The 24,314-nt window shown below is 57.5% G+C and overlaps 1 protein-coding gene across 3 annotated transcripts in view; it reads right to left on the reverse strand.

Annotated features, from left to right (window-relative positions):
• The window catches only part of DLGAP3 (DLG associated protein 3), a 135,264-nt gene that overhangs the window by 16,543 nt on the left and 94,407 nt on the right, over nt 1-24,314 (reverse strand). For all 3 annotated transcript variants that reach the window (XM_065576741.1, XM_005298400.5, XM_005298399.4), the window contains 2 exons: nt 14,342-15,404; nt 1,203-1,408 (listed from right to left, as the gene is read on the reverse strand). In XM_065576741.1, the coding sequence (XP_065432813.1) occupies nt 1,203-1,408; nt 14,342-15,346 (1,211 nt within the window). In that variant the 5' untranslated portion in view covers nt 15,347-15,404. The remainder of the gene's footprint in view (nt 1-1,202; nt 1,409-14,341; nt 15,405-24,314) is intronic.

Here is a 24,314-nt window from a genome sequence, read left to right on the forward strand (position 1 = left end):
TAACCCTCCTCTTTTCCCTGCCCCACTCCTGCAACAGAGATAAACTGCACCCATGTGAAATCCCCCTGTGCTGGTGCAAACTGTGTTTGCATCCCTCTTAGCCAGGGGTGTGCAGCAGTGGCTAAAATCCCAGCATAGACAAGGCCCAACCCTTAGAGAGACAAACAGTTCAAACTTTCTCTGAACCCCAATACAGTTTATTTTAACTTTGGGGTTTCACTCACTGTCCTAGTTTCACAGATCTGCATACACAAAAATGCCCAGACACTTGTGCACCTAAGGCCCGATCCTGCAATCAGAGCCCCTCATGTGCACCCTGCACCCACACAGAGCCTTCCCGAACTAGGTCTGGGCCCACTGATCCAAGCACAGGATCAGGCCCTTATATGCAAATACAGCTGCAATAATTGCACATGCAAATGTCCACGTAAGCTGGATATCATTGAGCAGAGCCATGCAATCAAACCCATGGGCGTTTTGAACAAGCGTTTCTGAAAATCTGGGTCCTTGAAAGTAGACCGAACACTTGCATTTCCTGTTTATGGCAGCCCTGCGAAACTGACCATTTCCTAGTGCAAAATCTACTTACTAGCACTCATGGAGGACAAAGAAAACTGAAAGATTTTAATTGCCTGGAAATTCTCCCTCATGCCCCGGCTCTCCCAGACTGAAAGATCTACTGGGCAGGGACTTCCTCCTTTGATGTGTATGTGCAGCACCTAGCATAATGGGGTGCAGTCACAATCTGGGTCTTTGGGCACTACCTTAGTGCACATAATAACGAATGAATACAACAGGCCAGCAGAATCTCGTAAGGCTGGTCAGTTTCATACTCAAATGTCCCTGCACTAACCTGAGCCTAGGATGTTTAGGTTGCAAATCTGCAGGAGGATGGGATGCGTGGGAAAGTTGCTGAAATCCCTGGATTTATGGAGTTTCCCTTTAAAAAAAATAAACTGTGTATTTTAGCCTGAATTCCCTGCCAGAGAACCCTTGGAATCCACCTCTCACTAAAGCCTAAGTAAAGCAACCCCCAAGTCCCTGCACTCACTGCCCCCACATCCTCCCCAGATCACTCCTCTCCCACCCTAAACCCACATCCTCCAAAATCCTCTCCCCAAACCCCACCTCCCTGCCCCTCTCCAAGCCTGCATCCCCAGAGGCGGTTCAGAGCCGGCCTGGCCCCTCAGGCCCTCTCTTACTTGGTCCTGGCCTGGTCTACGCTGGAGGAGCGGCGGTAGCCATCTCGCCGGAACAAGCCCTTGGGAGACACCTTGGCGCTGGCCTCCGAGTCGCCGCTGTCATCGTCCCCCATGGCCTTGATGTAGCTGCCGCTCCGCATCCGCCGGCAGGGGATCTCGCCGTCCTTCCCCACCGCTGGGTAGCTGCTCCACTCGTCCTGCGGCACCTGCAGCAAGGAGAGCCCCATGGAGAGGGGTCGGGTCAGGGAGCCCGGGACAGTGGAGCGCGCGTGGGGACAGAGACGACGCGGAACGGTTGATAGTGGCGGAGGGGGGGGCACAATGTAAAGGTTCTGGTGGTGTGCAGCAGGAGTTCTTGGTAGAAATCTGGGGGGCACAGCCTGCAGCTCAAACCCGAGCCCCAAAGTCCAGGGCACTGGATCTGACCTCCAAAGTCCAGGGCTCCGGGCCTCGCAGGGTTTGATTCAGCCCGTCTCTGCCCCAAAGCATGTCAGCAGAGTTTGGTTCACTCCCCTCCCCGCTTCCTCGGCTTCCCAGTGAGGCCGCGCTCCAGCAGGGAGGAGATTGTGTGAAATGGACTGTTCTCCTGCTGATGCCGGCTCTGCTAGAACCAGAAACTTCCTGTTCTGACCTGGCCTGGGCTCTGCTCAGGGGTTCCTGCAGCTGGCAGAAGCATCGGATCTTCTGGGGGCCCCTGTGAGCCTTCTGCGGCTCAGCTCCCACCACCCTGCCTTCCCCTTTGCAAAGGGGAAGTGGATTCGGGGGCCGCGTGTCTGCCAGTGTGGGGTTCCTTTCGCTGAGCTGCCAGGCGCAGCTCACAACGGCTGGAGCAGGCTTCCCAGCACTGCACAGCTGGGGGGTCAGAACCTGCCCCCAACTCCCAAACAAAGGCCAGCTGGCCTGGGCAAGCTCAGTGCCCTCAAAGAGAGAGCCTCGTTTCTCTCCTTACCCCTGACAGCCTCCGCGCTCAGTGCCCTACAGCCCCTTGGCGTGGCCCACCCCAGTCTGTTCACTGCCCCCCACACCAGCCAACCCCCTCCCCAACCCTCGTCCCTTTGCACGGGCTCTCTGGACACAGCTGGCACAGGTGTCTCAGCTGAGGAACTCCCCCCATGCGATACTCAGAACTCCCACCTCACAGCGCCCCCAGCAGGCGAGGCTGGGACAAATCTCACCCATGGCCGGCGCAGCCATGGCCAGGCCCTCTGCCAAGGCACCGTCCCGATGGCGCCAGCGCCCTGGGGTCCTGACCAGTTTCCGGTGATGGGACAGCATGCCCTGGGCTATGAGCACAAGAGCAAAGCAGCTGGAAGGGAACCAGAGACCCAGACAGACAGAGGCACCTTTCCGGCCACTCAGAGGGAACACAGGAACGAGAGTGGGTCCACTTCCCACGTCTCTCGCTCCCCTGCCACGTCCCCACTTGGGTAGCCCGGGCTGGGAAGGCGAGCAGGTGGGGAAGGGGCCAGGAGAACCTGGTCATCCCCTCCCCCACCCGGGAAAGAGAAGGGCTAATTAGTTTTTAATTGGTAAAGGGTGACCTATCATGGAACCCAGGCAGAGGGGCCGGCCAGCAGCGCTAATGCAGGCATTAAAGGGTTAAACACCCATGGCCACCACTTGGGAAGGGAGCTGGCAAAAGCCTATGGGTGGGGGGGGAGAGGGGTGTTTGCACCCACCCAGCCAGGCAGGGTGGGAGCCCAGCACCATCTCGTATTGCGCACAGGCCGAGGAGCTGGAATCAGGGCTGGCAGATGGTTTGACCCCAAATCCAGGGGGGACGATGGGAGACAGGTGAAGCTGGGAGTGGAGCAGTTCAGGAGAGGGCTGCGCCGGTCAGGTGCCCACACAGCGTTTTGGGAGCAGACAGCACAAGGGGTGCATCCGCCAGCTGAGACAGGCAGCCGTCAGTAGCTCAAGGCTGGGCCAGGGAAGAGCTGATGAGCCAATGTTGGCGAATCCCTTCATTCCCCTCGTTCCAGCCAACAAGGGAGCTGCGGTGATTTGGGCCCGGCGTCGGGCAGATGGGCCGGAGATAGGGAGTGACAGCTGAGCTAACCAGCCTGGAATCCGGCCAGCAGCCCTGCGTAGGCTCCAGCGCTGGCCATTCGACTCCCCGTTCCTGGGGGCCGCAGCAGAGCGAGGGGAATCCCCGGCCGGAGCCTTCTCACCTGGAGCGGCTCAGCCCAATGAGATCGAACCTGAGGCAGGGCCAAGGAGGCTCATGGGAATTTCGTTTTCCCACAAACCTCTCTGCTATCTCCCCTGCCTGAAACCCAGCTAGCCACTACCATGGGAAGAGGGGGCAGCTCCAGCTGCCAGAAGCCATCGATACTGGTTGTGACAGAGCCATGCCCCAATGAGAAGGTGGAAACTTTCATGCCCTGACCACCCCAGTCACATATGTGCCCGCGGGCAAAACACACCGTCAACAAACCCGAGCTGAGCACAACCTCTGGGGTTGCTTGGCACCTCTCATCCCCAAGGCTGCCAGGCGCTGCCAAACAGCAAACAACCTCCTGCTCCGCCCAGATGTCTAAGTGCCAGGGGAGCCACTGGGGCTGGGGCCTGGAAGAGTGAGACCCACTGCCCCATTGCATCTTGGCACAGCAGTTCTGCTCCCTCCTACGCAAACCTGGAGTGATCCCCCTGAAGCCCAGTGGCGACGCCCCAGATTTACAGCAGCACGAGCGCCGAATGTGGCCCTTCCTGGCCCCACAGATCAGCCAGGGCGTCCGTTTCCCACACCGCAGCATGGAGTGATGCGCAAAGACTGGCTCACGGGTGTAAATCCAGAGAAGCTCTGCTAAAGCCAGTGGCGTTGCTGTGGATTTACGCCAGCGTTACTGGGGGCAAGATTTGGCCCAAAGTATCTCCTGTCCCTTGGAATGACACCAGGGTGGGGCAACCCTGCTGGGATCCCCCAGAGCGCTGGACTGGCTCCTGCCAGGCCTCTCTCAGACCCAGGGCGGCAGAAAGGGACCAGCACACGGACAGGATCTGGCCCCAGAGATCTCACACGCAGGTGCCAACACAGGCCCACTCCCCGCCCCCCTCCGTTCGCAGCACGGGCCAGGCACCTCTACCATGGAGAGGCTGGAGCTGGGCCAACGGCAGGAGGGGAAGGCCCGGCGCTGATGGGCTCGTTAGGCAGGCAGATCATTTACATTTTTCCAATCTGTGCTAAGTGGCGCGAAACAAACAGCAGCATTGCTCAGCAAAGAGCCGGGAAGCCTGGCCCCACGAGGGGCGCGGACACACACGCCTGCAGGCCTGATTTTTCAATCATGCTCCTCAGACAGCAGCTCAGGTGAAGACTCCTGGATCTGGCCCAAGAGCCAGAGGGCAAAGTCTCGGTTTCCCCTTCAGACTGGAAGGCCTCAGCCGGGGGCGGCTTCTGCGCTGCCTCTGGGACAGCTACGCTGGCTGTCCAAGAGGCACGTGTGTGCAGGGGAGGGGGCCGGCGGAGGGGGTGCGGTGGCAGTGTTAGAGCTGGGGCACGCAGGCCCTGGGGGTTGCCCTTCGGGAGCCAGGGAGCGCTGCGAGGGCCTGTGAGGTGCACTCTACAGAGCAGGCCGGAGAGGACTCCTGGTGGGCTAGCCCAGGGCTTGGACGGAGCTGTAAGCGCTGGATAGGTCATGTCACCAGCTGCAGGCCCTGGCAAGGTGGGGTGCCCAGGTGAGGCGGGTGCTTTGGGGTTCGGAGAGCCCCTGCCCTGTTAAGCTGCACTCCTGCAGCACGCCGCTGGGGCCTGGGAGCAGAGCCAGCTCACTCCCCATGTGCTCTCTGCACACGGGATGGGACGGGAGCCACGGCCTCAGAGCAGCCTGGAAGCCTGACAGCGAGCGATTGATAGAGCCAGGGAGAGCATGAGCCAGCACGAGGCAGGTTTCCCTTCAGCTCTGCCGCTGCATCTCAATCCTGACCCACAGCCCCAGGCTTCCACACAGCTCTGCCGATGCCCCTCAGTCCTTACCCGCCACCTCCTCTCTAGCCTGGTCCTCGGCACAGCTGGACAATGGACAATGTGGGGCCCTGGCGCTGGAGTGGCAGGACACGCGGCAGGCCAGTATTGAGGGGCAGGCTGGCACGGCTGCCTGCAGGAAGCCAACACTCAATCCCTGCCCATGGCATGCCAGGTTACTAGCCAGTTCCATCTGCCACCCACCCAACCCACCCAGAAACATCAGCACGGTGAGGAAGAAAACAGGCTGAGCCCACATGGAGTGGAAGGGAGGGGGTCTGCCCTGCCAGCTCCCCATGGATCCCAACATGGGAAAACCACCCAGCGAAATCCAGCCCATTCCATGGAGAACCCCGACTGGCAAATCCCCTCCATGCCCAGCCACTCCGAGACCCTGGGGACAGGGTGACCAGAAAGCAAATGTGAAAAATCGGGACAGGGGTTGGGGGGGTAATAGAAGTCTAATAAGAAAAAGACCCCAAAATCGGGACTATCCCTATAAAATCGGGACATCTGGTCACCCTACCTGGGGAAGAGGCTGTTACCAGTGTAAATGCTCCCACAGGCCGGTTTCAGTGGTGGAGACTATCTCCGCTCCGCTCTGCGCTCTCCCTGCTATTTCTCCGCTGCCAGGCAGCCTGGGGTCACTGGAGTGAGGCCACAACCTCCCTTTGCCCAGCTGCCCTCAGATGGGAACAACGTTTTGTTACTGAGAGGATGGTTTTCAGTGGCCCTGATTATTACTGGCATTACCGTAGAGCAGCAGTTCTCAAACTAGGGGGCGGGCCGCCCCAGGGAGGTGGGGGAATGTGTCAAGGGAGGCCGAAGCGTGTGCTTTTTCTGAAGAACTCTGGCTTTCAGCCCCGGGTGGCTGGGCTCGCGCTGAAGGGCCGTGCACACCTGGGAAGCGGGGATTAAGGGAACAGCTGGAGCCCCACTGCCCCGGGGCTCACAGCCAGAGCCCCGCCCCCCAGGCTCAGGCTCTCCTTCCCCCTCCCTCAACCCCTCACCTGGGTGGGGTGGGGCTCCAGCCGTCAGCCCCAGGGTGGCAGCAGTAGCACAGAAGGACGGCAATGGGGTGCTGTCTGCTGTGAAAAGTGATATTGACAAATATCCCTTTTAACATTGCGTCCCTTACTTCTGTGCTGCCGCCGCCGCCCTCCCCTCTGCCCTGAGAGCCGGGCGCCCCAGCCAGGAGCCGCCGCCGCTCTCCCCTCTGCCCTCAGAGCCGGGCGCCCCGGCCAGCGGCCGCCGCCTCCCTCCCCTCTGCCCTCAGAGCCGGGCGCCCCGGTCAGCGGTGGCCACCGCCCTCCCCTCTGCCCTCAGAGCCGGGCGCCCCGGCCAGCGGCCGCCGCCTCCCTCCCCTCTGCCCTCAGAGCCGGGCGCCCCGGTCAGCGGTGGCCACCGCCCTCCCCTCTGCCCTCAGAGCCGGGCGCCCCGGCCAGCGGCGGCCACCGCCCTCCCCTCTGCCCTCAGAGCCGGGCGCCCCGGTCAGCGGTGGCCACCGCCCTCCCCTCCGCCCTCAGAGCCGGGCGCCCCGGCCAGCGGCCACCATTCTCCCCTCCGCCCTCAGAGCTGGGTGGCGGTCTACGTACTTATAGGTGGGGGCCTAAACGACTACAGACACAAAGAGGAGCTTGATCAAATAAGTTTGAGAACCACTGTCGTAGAGCCCAGGAGCCCAGTGGAGATTAGAGCTCCATTGTGCTGGGCGCTGTACATACATGCGGTAAACACCTATTTCTAAATAAAGAAACCCAGGGCCTGATTCTGTACAGAGTCATCCTGGTCTCATGCCAAGCAACGCCACTGAGTCCCACGTAGGCTGGCGTGGATGGTACAGAGCGGGGAACAAGGTCTGGAGCCTCTTCAGAAACTGTGTATCTGCAAAGCAGGTTAGATGGGTCTGAGCCCAGCTCCTGGTACCAACAGCAGCAGGGTTTCAATGGTCCATGGGGGCCAGATCCTCCCCTTGCCCTGGTGCCACTCCATTGTAGTTACTCCAGATTTACACCAGTAGGAGAGCAGAATCTGTCTCCAGTTTGGGCACTCTCTAGTCAGGGGCTGCAGGACATTAACAAGGAGAGGTGGGATGTCAGGTGGAAATCTTGAGCTGCTTCTACCTAGGCCTCAGATGTATAGGTCCCTCTGTGCGTGAGCACATTCTCCGGGGCTCTCGGAAGAAGCATGGCTTTGTGGCTAAAGCTCCGAACTGGGAAGCAGGCGATTGGGACACCACAAGCTTTGTGTATGCCCTTGGGTGAGTCTCTCTGCCACCCCAGTTCCATCGGGGGAGAATGGGGACCCTCCCCTCCTGCCACGGGGCCCATGAACGTGGGTGAGGTGCCGGGCCCCATACGGAGACAGCGATCCAGCAAAGGACGCTGTGAAGAAGGATTAAGATGCATTTTCACAAACCGCCTCTCTCCTGGCCGCCCCCGTTGCTCTGTTTTCTCCTCGTTAGAGCTGGGAGCTCATTGATCGGGCCTTTGGGGCTCTGTCTACCTCTGAGAGCCAAGGATCACAGCTCTTTCTCATTGTTTGTTTGCCTGTGATTAGCAGGAGCACCAGGGCTGGGATGTGTAGAGCTGGGGGGCCCGGCGCCTCGGGAGCCGTCTGCAGCCACTGGCAGAATCTCTTCCCTTTTTTAAATAAAAGCCTTTTTGCTTTGTGCCTTTGGAGGACAAGGCTATTACAGCCCAACTCTCCTCTAATCGCAAACATCAAGGCGCTGGACCGCCAGGCATTGTGGGAAGACGGGGGACAGCAAAGCCAATGGGGAACAAAGCCACGGGAAAGAGCCACTTCAGAGACGAGTAACACACAGCCTCCAGCTGGGCTTGCTCTTGGCTGAGTCCTCGTGCCTGACAAGGGCCCCCTCAGGGTGCGTCCACACTGCACTGCGATCCGGGGTCTGTGGGGCCCGGCCTGGGGACTCGGAGCGTCCACACTGCACTGCGATCCGGGGTCTGTGGGGCCCGGCCTGGGGACTCGGAGCGTCCACACTGCGTTGCGATCCGGGGTCTGTGGGGCCCGGCCTGGGGACTCGGAGCGTCCACACTGCGTTGCGATCCGGGGTCTGTGGGGCCCGGCCTGGGGACTCGGAGCGTCCACACTGCGTTGCGATCCGGGGTCTGTGGGGCCCGGCCTGGGGACTCGGAGCGTCCACACTGCGTTGCGATCCGGGGTCTGTGGGGCCCGGCCTGGGGACTCGGAGCGTCCACACTGCGTTGCGAACCGGGGTCTGTGGGGCCCGGCCTGGGGACTCGGAGCGTCCACACTGCGTTGCGATCCGGGGTCTGTGGGGCCCGGCCTGGGGACTCGGAGCGTCCACACTGCGTTGCGATCCGGGGTCTGTGGGGCCCGGCCTGGGGACTCGGAGCGTCCACACTGCGTTGCGATCCGGGGTCTGTGGGGCCCGGCCTGGGGACTCGGAGCGTCCACACTGCGTTGCGAACCGGGGTCTGTGGGGCCCGGCCTGGGGACTTGGTGCATATCTGCTGTATTGTGAACTGGGGTCTGTGGGACCAGGCCTGGGGACTCGGAGCGTCCACACTGCGTTGCGATCCGGGGTCTGTGGGGCCCGGCCTGGGGACTCGGAGCGTCCACACTGCGTTGCAATCCGGGGTCTGTGGGGCCCGGCTTGGGGACTCGGAGCGTCCACACTGTGTTGCGATCCGGGGTCTGTGGGGCCCGGCCTGGGGACTTGGTGCATATCTGCTGTATTGTGAACTGGGGTCTGTGGGACCAGGCCTGGGGACTCAGAGCGTCCACACTGCATTGTGAACCTGGTTTTACAATTGCAGGACCCAGGTCTCACAGACCTGCTAACGCACCCATACTGTACTGCCCAGACCTCCTGACTAGGCTGCGGCTTGAGCTGTGTCCACACTGCAAAATGACAGTTGGACCAAGTCTCAGTGGGCCTCGCACTCAGACTCACCCCCCGGCAGGATCCTCAGTCCCGGGTCCCAAGTGCTGGCTGACCCAAGTCAGACTGATGTGTGTGTGGACGGAAGCGGGGCTGCGGCTCAAACCTGAGTCAGAGCTGGGACTCAGTGGGCAGGGTAGACATACCCTCAAGGGCCTACAAAGCTCAGTGCTTGCCCTTCCCCGGCCACAGGAGAGCTGCCATCAAAGAGCCAGTCCTGTTCCCAGAAGCACAGCGACCCCCAGCACCACCCCTCCCATTAGTTAATCCATGGGTGGATGGTGCCAGCTAGAACCCTGCTGAAGCAGGAGAGCAGGCTGGGTGATTCAGGCGAGCAGGGAAGCAGACAGCTACTCCCCACAGCACCCAGCCAGCGACTGATAGCTCTGCTCTGAGCCCCTGCTGCAGGGAAGACTCAGGCAGATGCAGGAAGAGTTGCCGATGGTTCAGCAAGAGGGGGGGCTTCCCTCTGCCGCAGCACAGAGCCAGCTCCCCAGCACGGCACTCGGAAGCGTTATGCCACCAGCCATAGCACCATCAGCAGGTCATAGGAAACCCAGGGCTTGAACTTCTGTCCTCGGTATTTAACACCCACCCCCAAGGGCATTGTCTGGCGATGCCCTCCTCCTCCAATCGACTTGGGGAGGGGACACAATGCTGAGCATCTCCTTCCCCCAGCAGGGGCTGAAAGGGGCACGCCCAGACCCTGCTCCGGGGAGGCCCATGGGAGCACAAGGCCATGTGCAGGGACTGAACCTGTAATCCTCCCAGGGCCCTACCAGACCAGCCACCTCGGCCTTTCAAACACATGGCGCAGGCGTGGCCCTGTCCCCCAGCTGTCACTAGTAACTCCGCGTAGCCGCTGAGAGGTCCCAAACGCTGAGTTGCCAGCCCATCACCCTGGTCTTGGGGCTCCCATAGCACAGAACAGAGCAAGCAGCTCCAGCTCTGCCCCTCTGTGCCTCGCCGCTGAGCAGCTCTCAGGAACTGGGGCGGGCCGGGGGATCACTCAGAGGAGCATGAGGCAGAAGCACCGAAGAGCGGAGCTGGGACAGGAGCCTAGACACAGCTGGACCCGATTCTGCCACCAGGGAGAGGGAAACGGGGGGCAGGCTAGGAGCAGGAAGCTGGGAACCAAGCCAGGTCCTGGATCCCATCTCACGCACCCCAAACCCAGAGGGGTGGAGCTCAGGCCCAGGGGACGGGAGACAGCCATGGAGCTACATGCCCATCACACAGGCGGAGTGAGGGCCAGCCCTGGCTCATCACCAAGCCATCTACCCCCCTGCCCCCTGTCGAGCTATATCTAGCTAGAGAGACAGACCGACCGCCCTTCTGTGGGCAGACACATGCCTGTCCACATGCTGTATCTGCCCCGGCTCTGCCCTGGGTCTAGGCTCACATTTAAAGGAAGCCGGGCGGGGTGACTCTCTGAAGCAGCCGTAGCAAAGGAGTCCTTTGAAAGCAGCAGGACCCAATCCGGACCTCCCGCTCCAGCTGCCAGAGCCGGAGGGAGAGGTGGTTTGGCAGAGACAAGCTCTTGGGAGGACATGTTAGGAGGAGGGGAGCTTTCCTCGGAAAGGCGAGCGCTCATTAAAAGCAGCCAACGCCGGCCAGCTGTCAGAGTGCGTGGGTGAAGCTGAGCATTGATCCCACTGCTCAGAATAAGGGCGGAGAACCCGGCACTAAGGGGCGCTGTGCCGCTGGCCACTTGTGGTCACTGAGGGTCGGCCCCATCACCCTTTTCCCCCTTAGTGCGGGGCCGTCCCATGCAATCCCCTTTCACTTCCTAAAATCATCCCTGCTGGCTTCAGTGGGATACCATATTCCTCGCTTCCTGCCCTACACTCCAACGGCAGTGACATTGCTAGGTGCTATCGGTACGCAGTACTGCTTAGAGGAAGGGTGACCAGGTGTCTGGTTTTGGACCGGAACACCTGGTCGAAAAGGGATCCTGGCAGCTCCGGTCAGCACTGCTGAACAGGCTGTTAAAAGTCTGGTTGATGGTGCTATGGTGCTAAGGCAGGCTAGTCCCTACCTGTCCTGGCTGGCTCTGCGCTGCACCTCAGAAGCAGCCGGCAGGTTCGGCTCCTAGGCAGGGGCGCCACGGGGCTCTGTGCACTGCCCCTGCCCCGAGCACCCGCTTCGCACTCCCATTGGCCAGGAACCAGCCAATGGGAGCTGGGGGGCGGTGCCTGCAAATGAGAGCGGTGTGAGGATCCTCCTGCCCCCACCATCCCTGCCTAGGACCCGGACTTGCTGGCTGCTTCCAGGGCATGCGCAGCACAGTGCAAGGACAGGCAAGCAGCCTGCCTTAGCCCCCTCACTGCGCCACTGACCAGGAGCATCCGAGGTAAGCCCGCTCTCAACCCCAAATCCCAACCCCCTGCCCCAACCCTGAGCCCCCCCCAACCCAGAGCACCCTCCTGCACCCCAAATCCCTCATCCCCAGCCCCACCCCAGAGCCCTCTCCCACACCCTCAACCCCTCATTTCTGGCCCCACACCGGAGCCTGCACACCCAGTTAGAGCCCTCACCCCTTCCCACACCCCAACCCCCTACCCCAGCCCTGTGAAAGTGAGTGAGGGTGGGGTAGAGTGAGCCACCGAGGGAGGGGAAATGTATTGAGTGGGGGGTGAGGCCTTGGGGAAGGGGCGGGGCCTCGGGGAAGGGGCAGGGGTAGGGTGTTCGGTTTTGTGCGACTAGAAAGTTGGCAACCCTACTTAGAGGCTGCAACCAAGCTCAGGGCCTCAGCGTGCCAGGTGCTGTACAGACCCATAGTGAGAGACAGCCCCTGCCCTACAATCTGAATAGACCACAAGTGGGAGAGTGGAGGCAATATCACCCCCCTTTCACACCAGGGGAACTGAGGCACAGAGCGGCTAAGCAACACGACCATGGTCACATTGGAGGCCTAGGGCAGAGGAGGGAGTTGAACTCCCATTTTCTGACCCCAGCTCAAGACCTGAAGCACAAGCCCATCCCCCCCCTCCCCCAGCCACCTGCTACCCCGAGAGCTGCAGCTGCAGGGACAGCCCGGGAAGGAGCCGGGGACACAGACAAGAGGCTGGGAATCTGCTAAGTGCTCTGGAGCTCACCACAGGCCCAGTCCAGATCAATAAATAATAATAATTCAGCCGGCGGGGGGGGGCAGAAGCGAGCTGTGCTTGCAGTTAGCGGGAAAGGCAGGCAAGACACATCTGGAAGTGTCCCCCCGCAGGGCCTGGTGTGACGAGCCACGGGAGTGCTGGTGGCACATGCCTGCTTGGCAGTGACCTTCCCAAAGTCAGACCCATTTCACCGGGGAACGGCGTTGGACAAGCGCGTGCTTTGCAGCAGAAGCAGAGAAGCCTGGTCTTCAGACCAGGAGAACAGGAGTCAGGACTCCTGGGTTCTGTTCCTGCCGCTGGCTCTCTGTATGCCGCATTGTTGTAGCCGAGCTGGTCCCAGATATGAGAGAGACAAGGTGGGTGAGGTAATGTCTTTCCTTGGACCAGCTTCTGTGGGTGAGAGAGAGAAGCTTTTGAGCTACACACAGCTCTTCCTCAGGTCTCTCTGAGTGACCTTGGACAAGTCCCTGTCCCGCTCTGTGCCTCAGTTTCCCAGGGTCCAGCAGCACCTACCAAAGCACACCAGGTGTGAGGATTCACATGGTCCTCTGGCATCCTGGGATGAAACAATGCCAGGATTTGCACATGGCATCACCTTGCAGTGACCTCGCACTCATCTCATCACCACATGATACCTGGAGGGACCCAGTCATCTCAGGCCCCTTGAATACCCTACGGTCTAGAACAGGGAGATCCCCCTACTGAAACTGGGAGGAGCCAGGACTGATGCCCCTAAGTCAGTGCCAGGTCAGGAATGTTTGCCCTTTGCATCACCCTGCCACTGAGAGCCCTGCAGGCCCAGGAGGGCTAAGTGAGGAGAAGCAGAGAAGGCTGGCGCTGGCTGGGTGTGGTCCTTTCCCTGACAAAGACACCCCCCCCCTTGGCAAACCAAAGCCCCAACCAAGCGGGTCACAGCAGGGCATGGACAGTCTGGATTCTGGAGAGCGGGCAGGAAAGAGACTGCCCACTGCCCACGTGGCTGTTGGTGGGGCCACAACGAAACCAAGACTGAGCGGCAGGATTGGCACCCAGAGCAAAGTCTTCCAAAGTGTGGGGGGGCCACTGGGTGTGTGCAGGGCAGGGGGGTGGCAAGGGTGGAATATGGGGGTGTGGAGCACAGTGGGAGTGGGGTTGGGTCCAGCCCGGCATAGGGATGGGGGGCGGATAGTTCAGGCCATTGTTTGGCTCAGGACCTGGCTCCAGTCTCACTGGTTATGTCGTTGGGAAGCCGGTGACCCTCAGCTGGGGCTTCCTTGTTCCAGCCCAGGAGGGAGGTGGAGGCCAGGACCATCCCCTTTGGACCGACAACCCCATACCCGCCTCCCGCCCCCTTCGCTCCCGGGCTTTATGTGCTACGACCGACTCGTGCCCATAGGTGGCAGCAGCCCACTGGCCCTGCGGCTCCGGGAGCCCCAAGTCCCGGTCTCAGCCACACAGGGACATTCTCTGGCTTTCCACGGTTCATTTGCCTTCCCTACGGCGCCCGCAGCCCAGCGCAGTGAGTCCAGCCCTGTTCGCATGCCCCGTCGCACAGCTCCCCGGCTGCCCCACCGCCCCTGGGAATCCCATCAGAGCAGCCACTGACCATGGCCCGGGGGCATCGTGCTTCTGTGCACGGCCCTTCAGAGACAACGCCTGGGTTAAGGCCACGGCTGCAGCAGAGGTTACAATTCACCATTGCCGAAAGCTGCCAGAGTGCACAGGGGGTTGTGTGCGTGGAGAGACGTGTGCGGTGGGGCATCCAGGCCAAAGGAACTGGATTTGTAAGAAGTTCATCCCCAGATCTCCAGCCCATAAAGAAGAGCCTGTGGGTTGGCTCAGCAGAGGGGGAAGGCCCCTGACAAAGGTCAAGGAGTATCCAGAGACTTGTCTGCGCTGGGGTATTTTTACCAGGCCTTCCCATTGCTGCAAGCCCTAGTGTAGAAGGGGCACCTGCTCTCAGTGCTGCGTCTGGCTAGCTCTCTGCAGGGCTGGGAGACGCAGCGCTGATGATGACCGCCCTCTGCGCTGGGGCGGAGTGACTTCCAGACACTGCAACCAGGCTGGATGGGAACCAACGATTGACACCTGCAGGCTTGTCCTCCCCGCCCCCCCAGCCAAGCCAGCCCGCCCACCCCCCCAGTTCACACCTCACCTGAAGGTAATGGTAGCCTCTGTCTTTGGCTTTTGCCTCCTGCAGTACCAAGGCTTTCTCCTGGCTGCCTCCCGAGCTGGGATATGCCTCCCGGGCTTGGCTGACTGTCATGGTGTGCCAGGCACTCCTCTTCAGCGTCTGGCCGTCCAGCGACATGGACATGCCAGCGCAGGCCAGGCACTTGCCCTCCCCCCCGCTTTTTAGACTCTTCAAGGTCAAGTCTCTGAAGGCACTTTCAGGAGCATCCACACAGTACTGGGTGCCCTGGTCCACGGCGTGCCGGCCGGACACCAGGTAGCTGCTGTCACTGTCCAGGTTGTCGTCAGAGCTCCACCAGCCCATCATCTTGGGCCGGTGCCGGGAGTCCAGCTTGCGGTCTTTGCTCTTGCTCCGCTTGCTGTGCCGGGACTGGTGGTGCTGGTGGTGATGGTGGTACCCATCCCCCCGGCCCTCCATCTTGGTGCCATTGTACTCCCGCTTGGCCGGGGCCTCCAGGGAGTGGGACTTGGCGAAGAGCTTCTGGACGGAGTGGACCAGGTGGCGAATGCGGCTGGGGCTTTCGCTGCGCTGCTCCGTGGTGCTGGCCCGCTGGTACTGCAGCGTGTGGAAGCCATCATGGTGCAGCGGCAGCTGCTTCTCAAACTGGTCCAGCAGGGTGGGGGGCAGGCGGTTGATCTTGCTGGAGGGGTGGGTGGCCGCCATGCACTCGTCGCAGGAGTCGTACTGCTGCTGTGGATGGTGCATCCTGGGGAAGGTGCTGCTGCTGCTGGCGGAGAGAGGCTCGGTCAGGCTCATCGGCCCGCCTGGGCACTCAGCGGGGCTCCGAGAGGGGCAGTAGCGGTGATCCAAAGAACAAGGCTCACTGGGGCTGAGGAGGTACGGCTGCCTGGATTCCTGGCTGTGGCGGATGTAGTCCAGGGGCTGGTCACAGTCCTCTGGGATGCAGTGACACGGGTGCCCTGTGGAGCTCTGTGATTGGCTGCGCTCCCCATGATAGCCCTTCATGGTGTCAGAACCTTGCCCGGAACTTCCTCATTGTGCCGGATGATCCCTGCGGGGTCCCCTGCGGAGACAGGACAGACACATTAGCCATCTCCCATCCCACTGGCGCCTGGGCAGGTTTCCGAGCCCTGCCTCTCTTTGTACCTTCAACCTGCCCATGCGGAGAACGGTCAGTGGCGTCTCTGTACCCACCTTTCTATGAGAGCAGACTGTATGAGCCTGCTCGTCAGCTGGTGCAAATCAGCACGGCTCCTCTGACCATCTACACCAGCCAAAGATCTGGCCCTCCGCGTCTAAAAACCCGACTGTACCTGCCAATCAAGTCTGAAAGGACGGCAAAATTATGGGTGCTGAAAAGGGAACCCCAAGTAAGGCAGGTCTGTGAGCCCAGCCCAAAGTCATGCTCACGTGCAAAGCCGGCACAGGACGGACGTTCCATTTCACACAGAAAAGATGTATTAGAATTGGAAAAGGTGCAGAGAAGGGCAACCAGAATGATTAGGGGAATAGAACAGCTTCCATATGAGGAGAGATTAAAAAGACTGGGACTGCTCAGCTTGGAAAAGAGATGACCGAGGGGGACATGAGAGAGGTCTATAAAATCAGGAATGGTGTGGAGAAAGAGAGTTATTTACCCCTTCCCGTAACACAAGAACCAGGGGTCACCCAATGAAATTAACAGACAGCAGGTTTAAAACAAATAAAAGGAAGTATTTCTTCACACAACGCACAGTCAACCTGTGGAACTCCTTGCAAGGTGATGTTGTGGAGGCCAAAAGTCTAACTGGGTTCAAAGAAGAATTAGGTAAATTTACAGAGGATAAGTCAAGATAGTCAGAGACACAACCCTGGGCGTCCCTAAGCCTCTGACTGCTAGAAGCTGGGTTGGGACAACAGCGAGATAGATCACTCGATAAATTGTCCTGTTCTGTTCATTCCCACTGAAGCACTGGAAGACAGGCCCTGGGCTAGATGGAGTAGGTCTGACCAAGTATGACGGTTCTTCTAATCTAAAGGATTTTGAGATTTCAAAATCTGGCTTCACTCCCAATCAGAACAAACCCCAAACATTTCAAAGGTCTCCACAAAATAAATTGTGTTTTTTTTTAAATGTGTTTTGGATCAATTGAAACATTTCATTGTGATTTTGATTTTGGTCAGTGTTCTACTATTCTACATACTACAACACAGAATAAAAAACGATCAAAATGAAAAGTCGTTTCAAAATGAAAAATCTAAAGGTTTCATTCCAACACTTCAAAACGGGACATTTCAACGTTGTCGGAACATTCTCCACCCCCCCAGTTTTCCTCCTAGATGAAATTTTAATCCTAAGCATTTTGATTTAATCCCAACTGCACTGGCCGGTGGAAAATGGTTCTGCGTTTTTCCAACCAGCTCTACTCACGTGGCTTATAATGTGCTGAAATAAGGAGTCGGAGGGGAGCGAGAGGGCCCACTGTGATATGAAATCTCAATCCATCCTCATTCTACCTGCAGATCTTCAATCAAGCCGTCGAAATGACACTTCTGCCGTGTTCCAGTGGAGGTTACAGAGGTATTTATAGAAGCTACCTTGAAACCTCAGGAACCTATCAGTCCATTTATCAAAACGCCTGCAGTTCCCCATTCAAGACAGGCAAACAATAAGAAGAAAGAAATTGAGCAAAGAAAGTTAAACTGTACCCAGGGCATTTTATTCAACACGAGGCTCGAACCAAACGGCCTGGCTCCTCTAACAGGCTGTCTCGTGGGCTCTGAGCCATGAACTGAACAGTCTCCCGGGAATTGATGCTGGCATTTCTCTCACATGGCTTTTTTAATGATGATTTCCTTATACATTGGTGAGGGACCGGCATGAGTGGGCACTGGTTGGGGCTATGCGACGTGCTAACCTGACTCTAAGCTGTTACCCCAGCATTGCATCCAGTTCTCAGACACACCCACGGCTGCAGGGAACAGCTGTTCCATGCCACACCCAGTGGTTACCAGTGAGAACGCTGCTTTTTCCAGTCTCTCAGAGGAGTCCTACTAGCAATCTAGGCAGCCTACAGCAATGCTGCTTTAAGCTGGGATGCTTCCATCTCTCCCACACTTACCAGGGGTGGGCCAGACCAGTACTTGTATGGGAGACCCTCATGGAAAAGCCATGGTGTTATAGGGCATGATGATGAGTCACTAGGGGGCGCTGTACCCTCTTGACTCCATATTGATTCCAATGCCCCAGCAGTCCTGCTAAAAATAATACTCCAGTCTTCTGCCCAAACCACTGCACTCCTAGAGTAGCACTACTGGAAGACGTAGTGGTGCTTTGGGTGACTCTTTTATTAGGTTTGGGTTCTGGCTGAGATGTAAAACCAAGCTCTTGACCCCATGTTGTCATTAAGGATCCCAGGGCACTTTTCCCAGCAGCAGAGGGCATTGACCCCAATGTCCTGGCCAAATTGAATCATTATAGCCTACCTCCTGCCATTCTCCTTGTAGTTCCAAGTGGATCTGGGATCTTTCTTCACTTCCTGTCCTAAACCGATGAGTAATGTTGCAGAGTGCTGTTAAACAGCTGCCACGTTCCATCCTAGAGGCAGCTGCATTTCCATGGGGTGGAAGGCAGGACCCGTAGGGATACCTTGTAAAGGGTTTGGGATGAAAGGTGTTGTGTGTATGTATTTTTATACCCTGCCTCTCAACCAGAAGGATCCCAAAGCACTTTTCAAATCACTCACAACAGTCTGTTAAATAGAACACGGCATCTGCTTAATAATAATACCCAGCTTTCATATAGCAATTTTCATCAGTAGATCTCAAAGCACTTGATCCCCAAACTATCATGATCCCCATTGTACAGATGAGGAAACTGAGGCACGGGGGGGGGGACTAATTTATGCAAGGTGACCCAGCAGGCCAGTGGCAGAGACAGGGATAGAACTCAGGTCTGAATGCCAAGGCAGCGCTCTAGCCACTAGGCAATACTGCCTCCCTATAGTACACGCCCTATAGTTTAGGCATGTGCAGTTTCTTGAGAGGCAGCATGGGCTGGAGGGTTGGAAATCCACAGCCCCCTCCCCCCATTCTAATGCTGGACTTGGGCAAGACTCACCACCTCTCTGCCTCAGTTTCCCCATCTCGTCTTGAGAACAGTAATGCTCCTCCACAGGAGTTAATGGAGATCTAGTGCTCCGAACGTAGACAGTGCTCTATACGCTAAGTATCATTAGGAGCAGGGGTGGAGAATACCTCTTACAAGGGGAGTTTAAGGAAGCAGAATGCAATTACCCCCATTGGAATCTGGGCCGGGCATAAGCTTACGTTAACCCTATCATTGCATGGGATCTTTAATGACCACAAGCAGAGAGAGTTTGATTTTGTGTCCCATTCCCCACCTATACCAAACCAGGGTTCTGTGCTCAAACGGATCCTACTGACCCAGCAGTGCTTGGAGGGCTCCCATCCAAATACCAACCCAGCCTGAAACGACTCCGCCAATAGTTACTCAACCAGATGGGAAAGAAAGCCCAGTGCAAGATGGAGTAGTGGGGCTAGCTACCGCCAGCAAAGTAGAAGGGGAGGCAGAAATTTCCCAAAGCTGTAAAACTATGAAGAAATATGGTCTTATGGGTCAGTCACTGAACTGGGTTTCAGTCCTCAGTTCTGCTACAGCTCCCTGGACAAGTCACTTCATCTCTCTGCACTCATGAGTCTTGTGAATGGCACCCAAGCGCTGCCGGGGTAGGGGAGGGGTATTTTTCTTCACCCTGAAATATTTCCCGGTAGCAATTGAGGGAGGGGAACTGGCTTAGTCAAACTTGCCAGCCTCATTGCTTCTTTTCTCCCCTTCACGCTTTTTTAATGATGAGTTCTAGCAGCTCATGAAAAAATAAAAGCGCCATCTCCAGAGACACAAGAAACAAGGTCACCTTCTTCCCCTAGCAGGTCGTTCAGGGCTTGGTTTGTGTGGGCGCCTATAGAACACAAATCATTGTTGAATTATTAATAAACATTAAACCACCCATATTAAAGGGGAAGGAAAGCCACATGGCAACACGTCTTCTCGGCAGACAGACAGACAGACACCAGCCTCCCCCGGCGTGGGCTGGACAGCTGAACTGCAGTGGCAATAGCTTATGACTACGCCGCTCGACAGCTCCGAGTGCCTGGTGCCACCATAAAGCACGAGTCGGACAAATCAATTCAGATGCCACAAGAACATTTTTTTACAATGGCTTTTGAAAGCTGCCAGAAGTGTCTTGACTCAGCTGTTCTGCGGGGCTATAAAAGTCAAATGCAAAGTGCCCCGTACCCAGGTCTGCTGATGGTCTTCAGTGCTGACCCACAACCCCACCTGTTATTCCAGTCCAGAGCTCCCCCCACACAGCTCTGCCAATGGCCCTCAATCCTCACCCACTTCACCCCCTGCTGTTTCAGCCCTGAACCCCCACACACACACTCTGCCAATGCCCCTTCACCCTGACCTGCAACTCTTCTTGCTATTCCAGCCTTGGCCTCCCCATACACCTCTGCCAACACCCATTAATCCGGCAAAGTCCCGTTCTCTATCGGCTCCGTCTGCTCCCTGTCCTAACAGCAGCTAACCAGAGACTGAACGCTACAAGGAGCAAGTAGGACAGGCCCAGTCTGACCACTACACCTGCTTAAATTAAATGAGATATCCCATCTCCTAGAATTGGAAGGGACCTTGAAAGGTCATCAAGTCCAGCCCCCTGCCTTCACTAGCAGGACCAAGTACTGATTTTGCCCCAGATCTCTAAGTGGCCCCCTCAAAGATTGAACTCACAACCCTGGGTTTAGCTGGCCAATGCTCAAACCACTGAGCTATCCCTCCCCCCACTCACTCATTTGACTTGTTAATATGAAGAGCTTCTGAGTGAGATGTTAAAAGCCATTAATTTCAAAGGGGACCAGCTCTGCCTATGAGCCTAGTTGCTGAGCTGAGGAGCCAAAGAGGTCTTGGGGCATCCAAGGTTGAAACACCGACCCTGGGACCCTCACCAGTGCGGCTGGCTCGGAGGCGAGACATTCATGCTTCTGAAAGGAGACTCACAAATTAGAGAGGGTTCAGAAAAGAGCTAAGAGAAACCCTGCCTCCCGCGAGAGACGTGAGAAGCGCCATCTCTTTAGTGTGTGCAAGAGAAGGGTTAAGAGGTGACTTGATCACAGTCTACAAGTTCCTAGATCTCTGATAGCAGCTGGCTCTTTAAGTTAGCAGCAAAAGGCAGAATGAGACCCAGCGGCCAAAAGCAGAAGCCAGAGAAATCCAGCCTAGAAGTAAGACTGAGGGCTAATTAGCCACTGGACCAACTTCCCAAGGGACGTGGCCGAGCCTCGGTCACTTGAAGTCTTTAAATCCAGCGATATGCCGTTGCTCCACCAACACTGCAGACTTGATGCACGAATTACTGGGTGAGGTTCTGTGGCTTGGGTCAGACAGGAGGTCAGCCTACATGCTCAGAATGGTCCCTTCGGGCTTGAAAATCTATACCTCTACGAACTGGAGCTGCAGGGAGATAGCACAGGGAAGACGCTTAAAACAGCTGACAACAAGGAAAATGCAGGAGGAGGCATTTAAAAGCTAAGCAGCAATGTTGAGGGAATGAGGTGAACCCAGAATATCTGCCAGCCCCCCACATTTTGGGTCCAGGTTCTCCCTTTGAAGGTGCTGAGAGAGAGAGCAGCTCTGCATTGGAGAGTGAGAGATTCAGGTGGTCTCCTTCCATCACGCGGCAACAGCCTGCATCCCAGACACTGTGAAAACCCACAATGGGGTCTGCATGGGGGATTGCGTGTGTATTTTTTACCTCATTAGAACCCGTCAGAGGGCTGGCTTTGTTATGACTATAAATGAGGAAATTACTTATTCTCCAGCATAGCTTGGCTAATTAACAGGCGTCATTAGCACTCTTGTTAGCATATTTAGCGAGGGCGCCTAGGGCAACCTGTCTTCAAATCATATGTTAGGAAAGGTAGACTGTACTTGAGACAAAGGTAATTGCAAAAGAGGTGGCTTTTCCTAGAGAGAGAAGGGGAGGATTGGAAGCCGGTGTCTTCCCTTGTTAGCTCAGCTGCAGCCACCTTCCTCAGCCGTTTAGATCCCGTTGGCGGTAACTTGTGGTGGGAGTTGAGTCTGATGCAGATCAAGGGCGTAACATGAAGGGAGGAGCCCGGTCATATTGCAGTTGTTTACAGAGATTCAGAGCCATGCTGTGGTTCTGAGCCAGGTGGGGCTTGACACCAGGGGTGGGCAAATGGAATCAGAAAACTAATTCCTGATCTTCAGGCAAAATAAAGAGGAGGGATCCTCAGCTGATGCAAATCATCCCAGGCCCACTACCACCACAGCTATTTACACCCGCTGAGGGTCTGGCCCAACATGAGGTGGGACAGAGGTGCATGGGCAGAGCTGTATGTGGACAGCCCAGGGCTGGGTTTGCAGGGAGGGCTGCAGATCAGGAGTGAGGTGCATGGGCAGAGCTGCGTGCTCACGTGCCCAGGCTATGCAAAGCTACGTCGCTCACTTTCCCAAGTGCTGAATTTTCTCTTTGAACGACTCCCCAGTTCACACGACTTCTCCGGCCAGGGATTCACTACAGGACCCAGCTCTGCCTTCGGCCTCTGGGAGAAACTGCCATTGCCATGAGGAGGCCTGGCAGAACAAGGGGAGGGCTGCGGGTGCGATGCCAGGAGAGGGACGCTCATGGCTCAAAACTGCCCTGGGATCTCTCTAACCCCCGGCAACTGGGAGTGAGGTCTCTTGCTGACAGGGGGTGACAGAACAGGCCTCCAGAGGGACAGGACCACAAGCAGCACAGGAGGCTGAGAATGAAACAGCCTGGGAACATGGCTCCTCTAATAAGCTTTCCCACTCGCCTTTCCTCCATCCTCCAGGCTGGATCATTGGGTCCTGCTTCCCTCCCTCCCAATCCGACTCCTGCTCTAATGAGGCTCCCTAATTGCTCCATCTGACGCTCCCGAGCTGCCGCCTGTTAAAAGAAAAGGCAGCTGTCCTCCCAGGGAGCTATCTCACGGCAGGCCTCCTCGCACACCCACTCCCGAGCCGCCCCTCGGAGGTCGCCAGGGGTTCCGAGAGGAGGATCGGGCCCGGAGGACTCCCACAGACGTGGTGTAAAGCGAGAGGAGAATCAGGCCCATCCTCTTGCCTTAATGAATCCTAGTTCTTTATTTATTAAAACGGCGGCTGCTTCCAACAACCTCCACCCGGCGTGCGCGAGCAGCGAGGGCGCGCCGTACCGCAGGGAAGGAGCATGCCATGAAAAGCAGACACTACGCAGCAAGGCTTCGAGCCGTAGTGAGCGTGGAGGGGCACGAGGGTGCCTGGGCTAGGCAGGGGAGCGCGTTGTGCTAGCCGACAGGCAATCACAGGATGGATTTCACTGCTGCTGCGAGACCCTCAGAGGGGACGTCTCCAGTGGGGGGTGAGTCCCCAGCCCGCCCCCCTGGACTGCCCACTCCCCGCTGCCGTGACGACGCACCCAGAGAATGAAAGGCTCCTGCCTGGATGGGGCTCAGAGGGACTCCGGATGCAACCCCTGGAATAAGGGCCTCCAAACCAGTTCCCAGATGGGGACTCTGCTCCGAGCACCTGAGCCTTTTCCCCAGTGGTGCTAGCTTCAGAGCTGCGCGTTGAACGGCCCACTCGGCGGAAACGTGAGCCACGTCGTCCAAAGGCCACCAGGCGAGCAGGGTTTCCCGACTGCCCCAGTCTGGCCTCCTCCACCTCGGGGAGCAGGGCCGGACTTTCAGCCTGGGCTCTGGAGATGGAATTCCTCGCACTCCTCCAGGCCGGGGCTGGACCTGTTCTGTAAACAGGAAGAAGGCTCCAATCACTGGTGCTGCCCTCTAGGACCACTCATGTCCCTTCCGTACGGATTGACGCCGCTTTCCAGGGTTAGGGGAGGAGGAGGAGCAGTGAAGCATCCCAGCCTAGTGGTTAGAGCCGGAAACTGGAAGCCAGGATACCTGCGTTCTTCTAGTCCTTTCTCTGTGTGAGGAAAGTCACGGACTCACTCCAGTTTAGCAGCTTGTAGAATGAGGATAATATCAATCAGCAACCCAGGTGCCTTTCCCGAGTACTAAACTCAGGTGGGAAATGTTGGAATTTAAGGGTCCGTCAGCAGGGGAGACTCCTATCGCCAACATTTATCACAAAACATGAGGTTTCCATTAAAACAAACTGCTGCCCTCTGCTGGATGGAATCACAACTGTTCCCGCGTGCATCATAAGCCCTGTACTGCCAACAACTAATGGAGATTCTCCGTGAGCTCAAGTAGTCAGGGCCTGTCCTTTTGGAGCAGAGTAGATAGCCAGTGTGTGCAGCACAGGGGCAGTGGTTAGGTCTTTGGGGCAGTGATCAGCTTGGGGGTGAAAATCCGATTGAGACAGGAGGGGGAGCTCTCACGGAGGAGAAGAGCTGGTGGGGTGTCCTCCAATCCAGGGCAAGGAAGGGGAGCTCCTCTCTGCTTTTAGCAAAGGCATGGTCATTCTGTTCTGTGTTTGTACAGGGCCTAGCACCGTGGGACCCCGCTGCACAGCCAGGTGTTATTGCAATCTGGATAATGACTGAGACTAGGAAGCTGGGCTCCCCTCACACTCACTGAAGAATCAGGCCACCGATCTATTGTGATGTCCGGCAGTGCCCTGGCTGAGCTGGGGGTATGGGGCAGTAGGTAGCCAAGGTTGGGGGGAGCAGAAGTATAATCTCCTAGCGCTAAAGGAAGCAAGCAAATCGCTTTAAATATCGCAAACATGTCGGTAAGAATGAGTCAAAATAGCAGAGGAGCCGGTTATTATGCACCGCGCGGGCTTTTGTGCCGGGGAATTAGTTGGATTAAACAAAGCAAGGCCCGGCCTTTGCGAGACAGCTCTGTAATTTTCTCATAAAGAGCTGCCAGCGGCAGGGAAAAGGAGCCCGGAGCGAGAACATTCGCCCAGCCTGTA

This window comes from Chrysemys picta, chromosome 23, assembly GCF_011386835.1.
Source record: "Chrysemys picta bellii isolate R12L10 chromosome 23, ASM1138683v2, whole genome shotgun sequence".
Lineage (NCBI taxonomy): Eukaryota > Metazoa > Chordata > Testudines > Emydidae > Chrysemys > Chrysemys picta.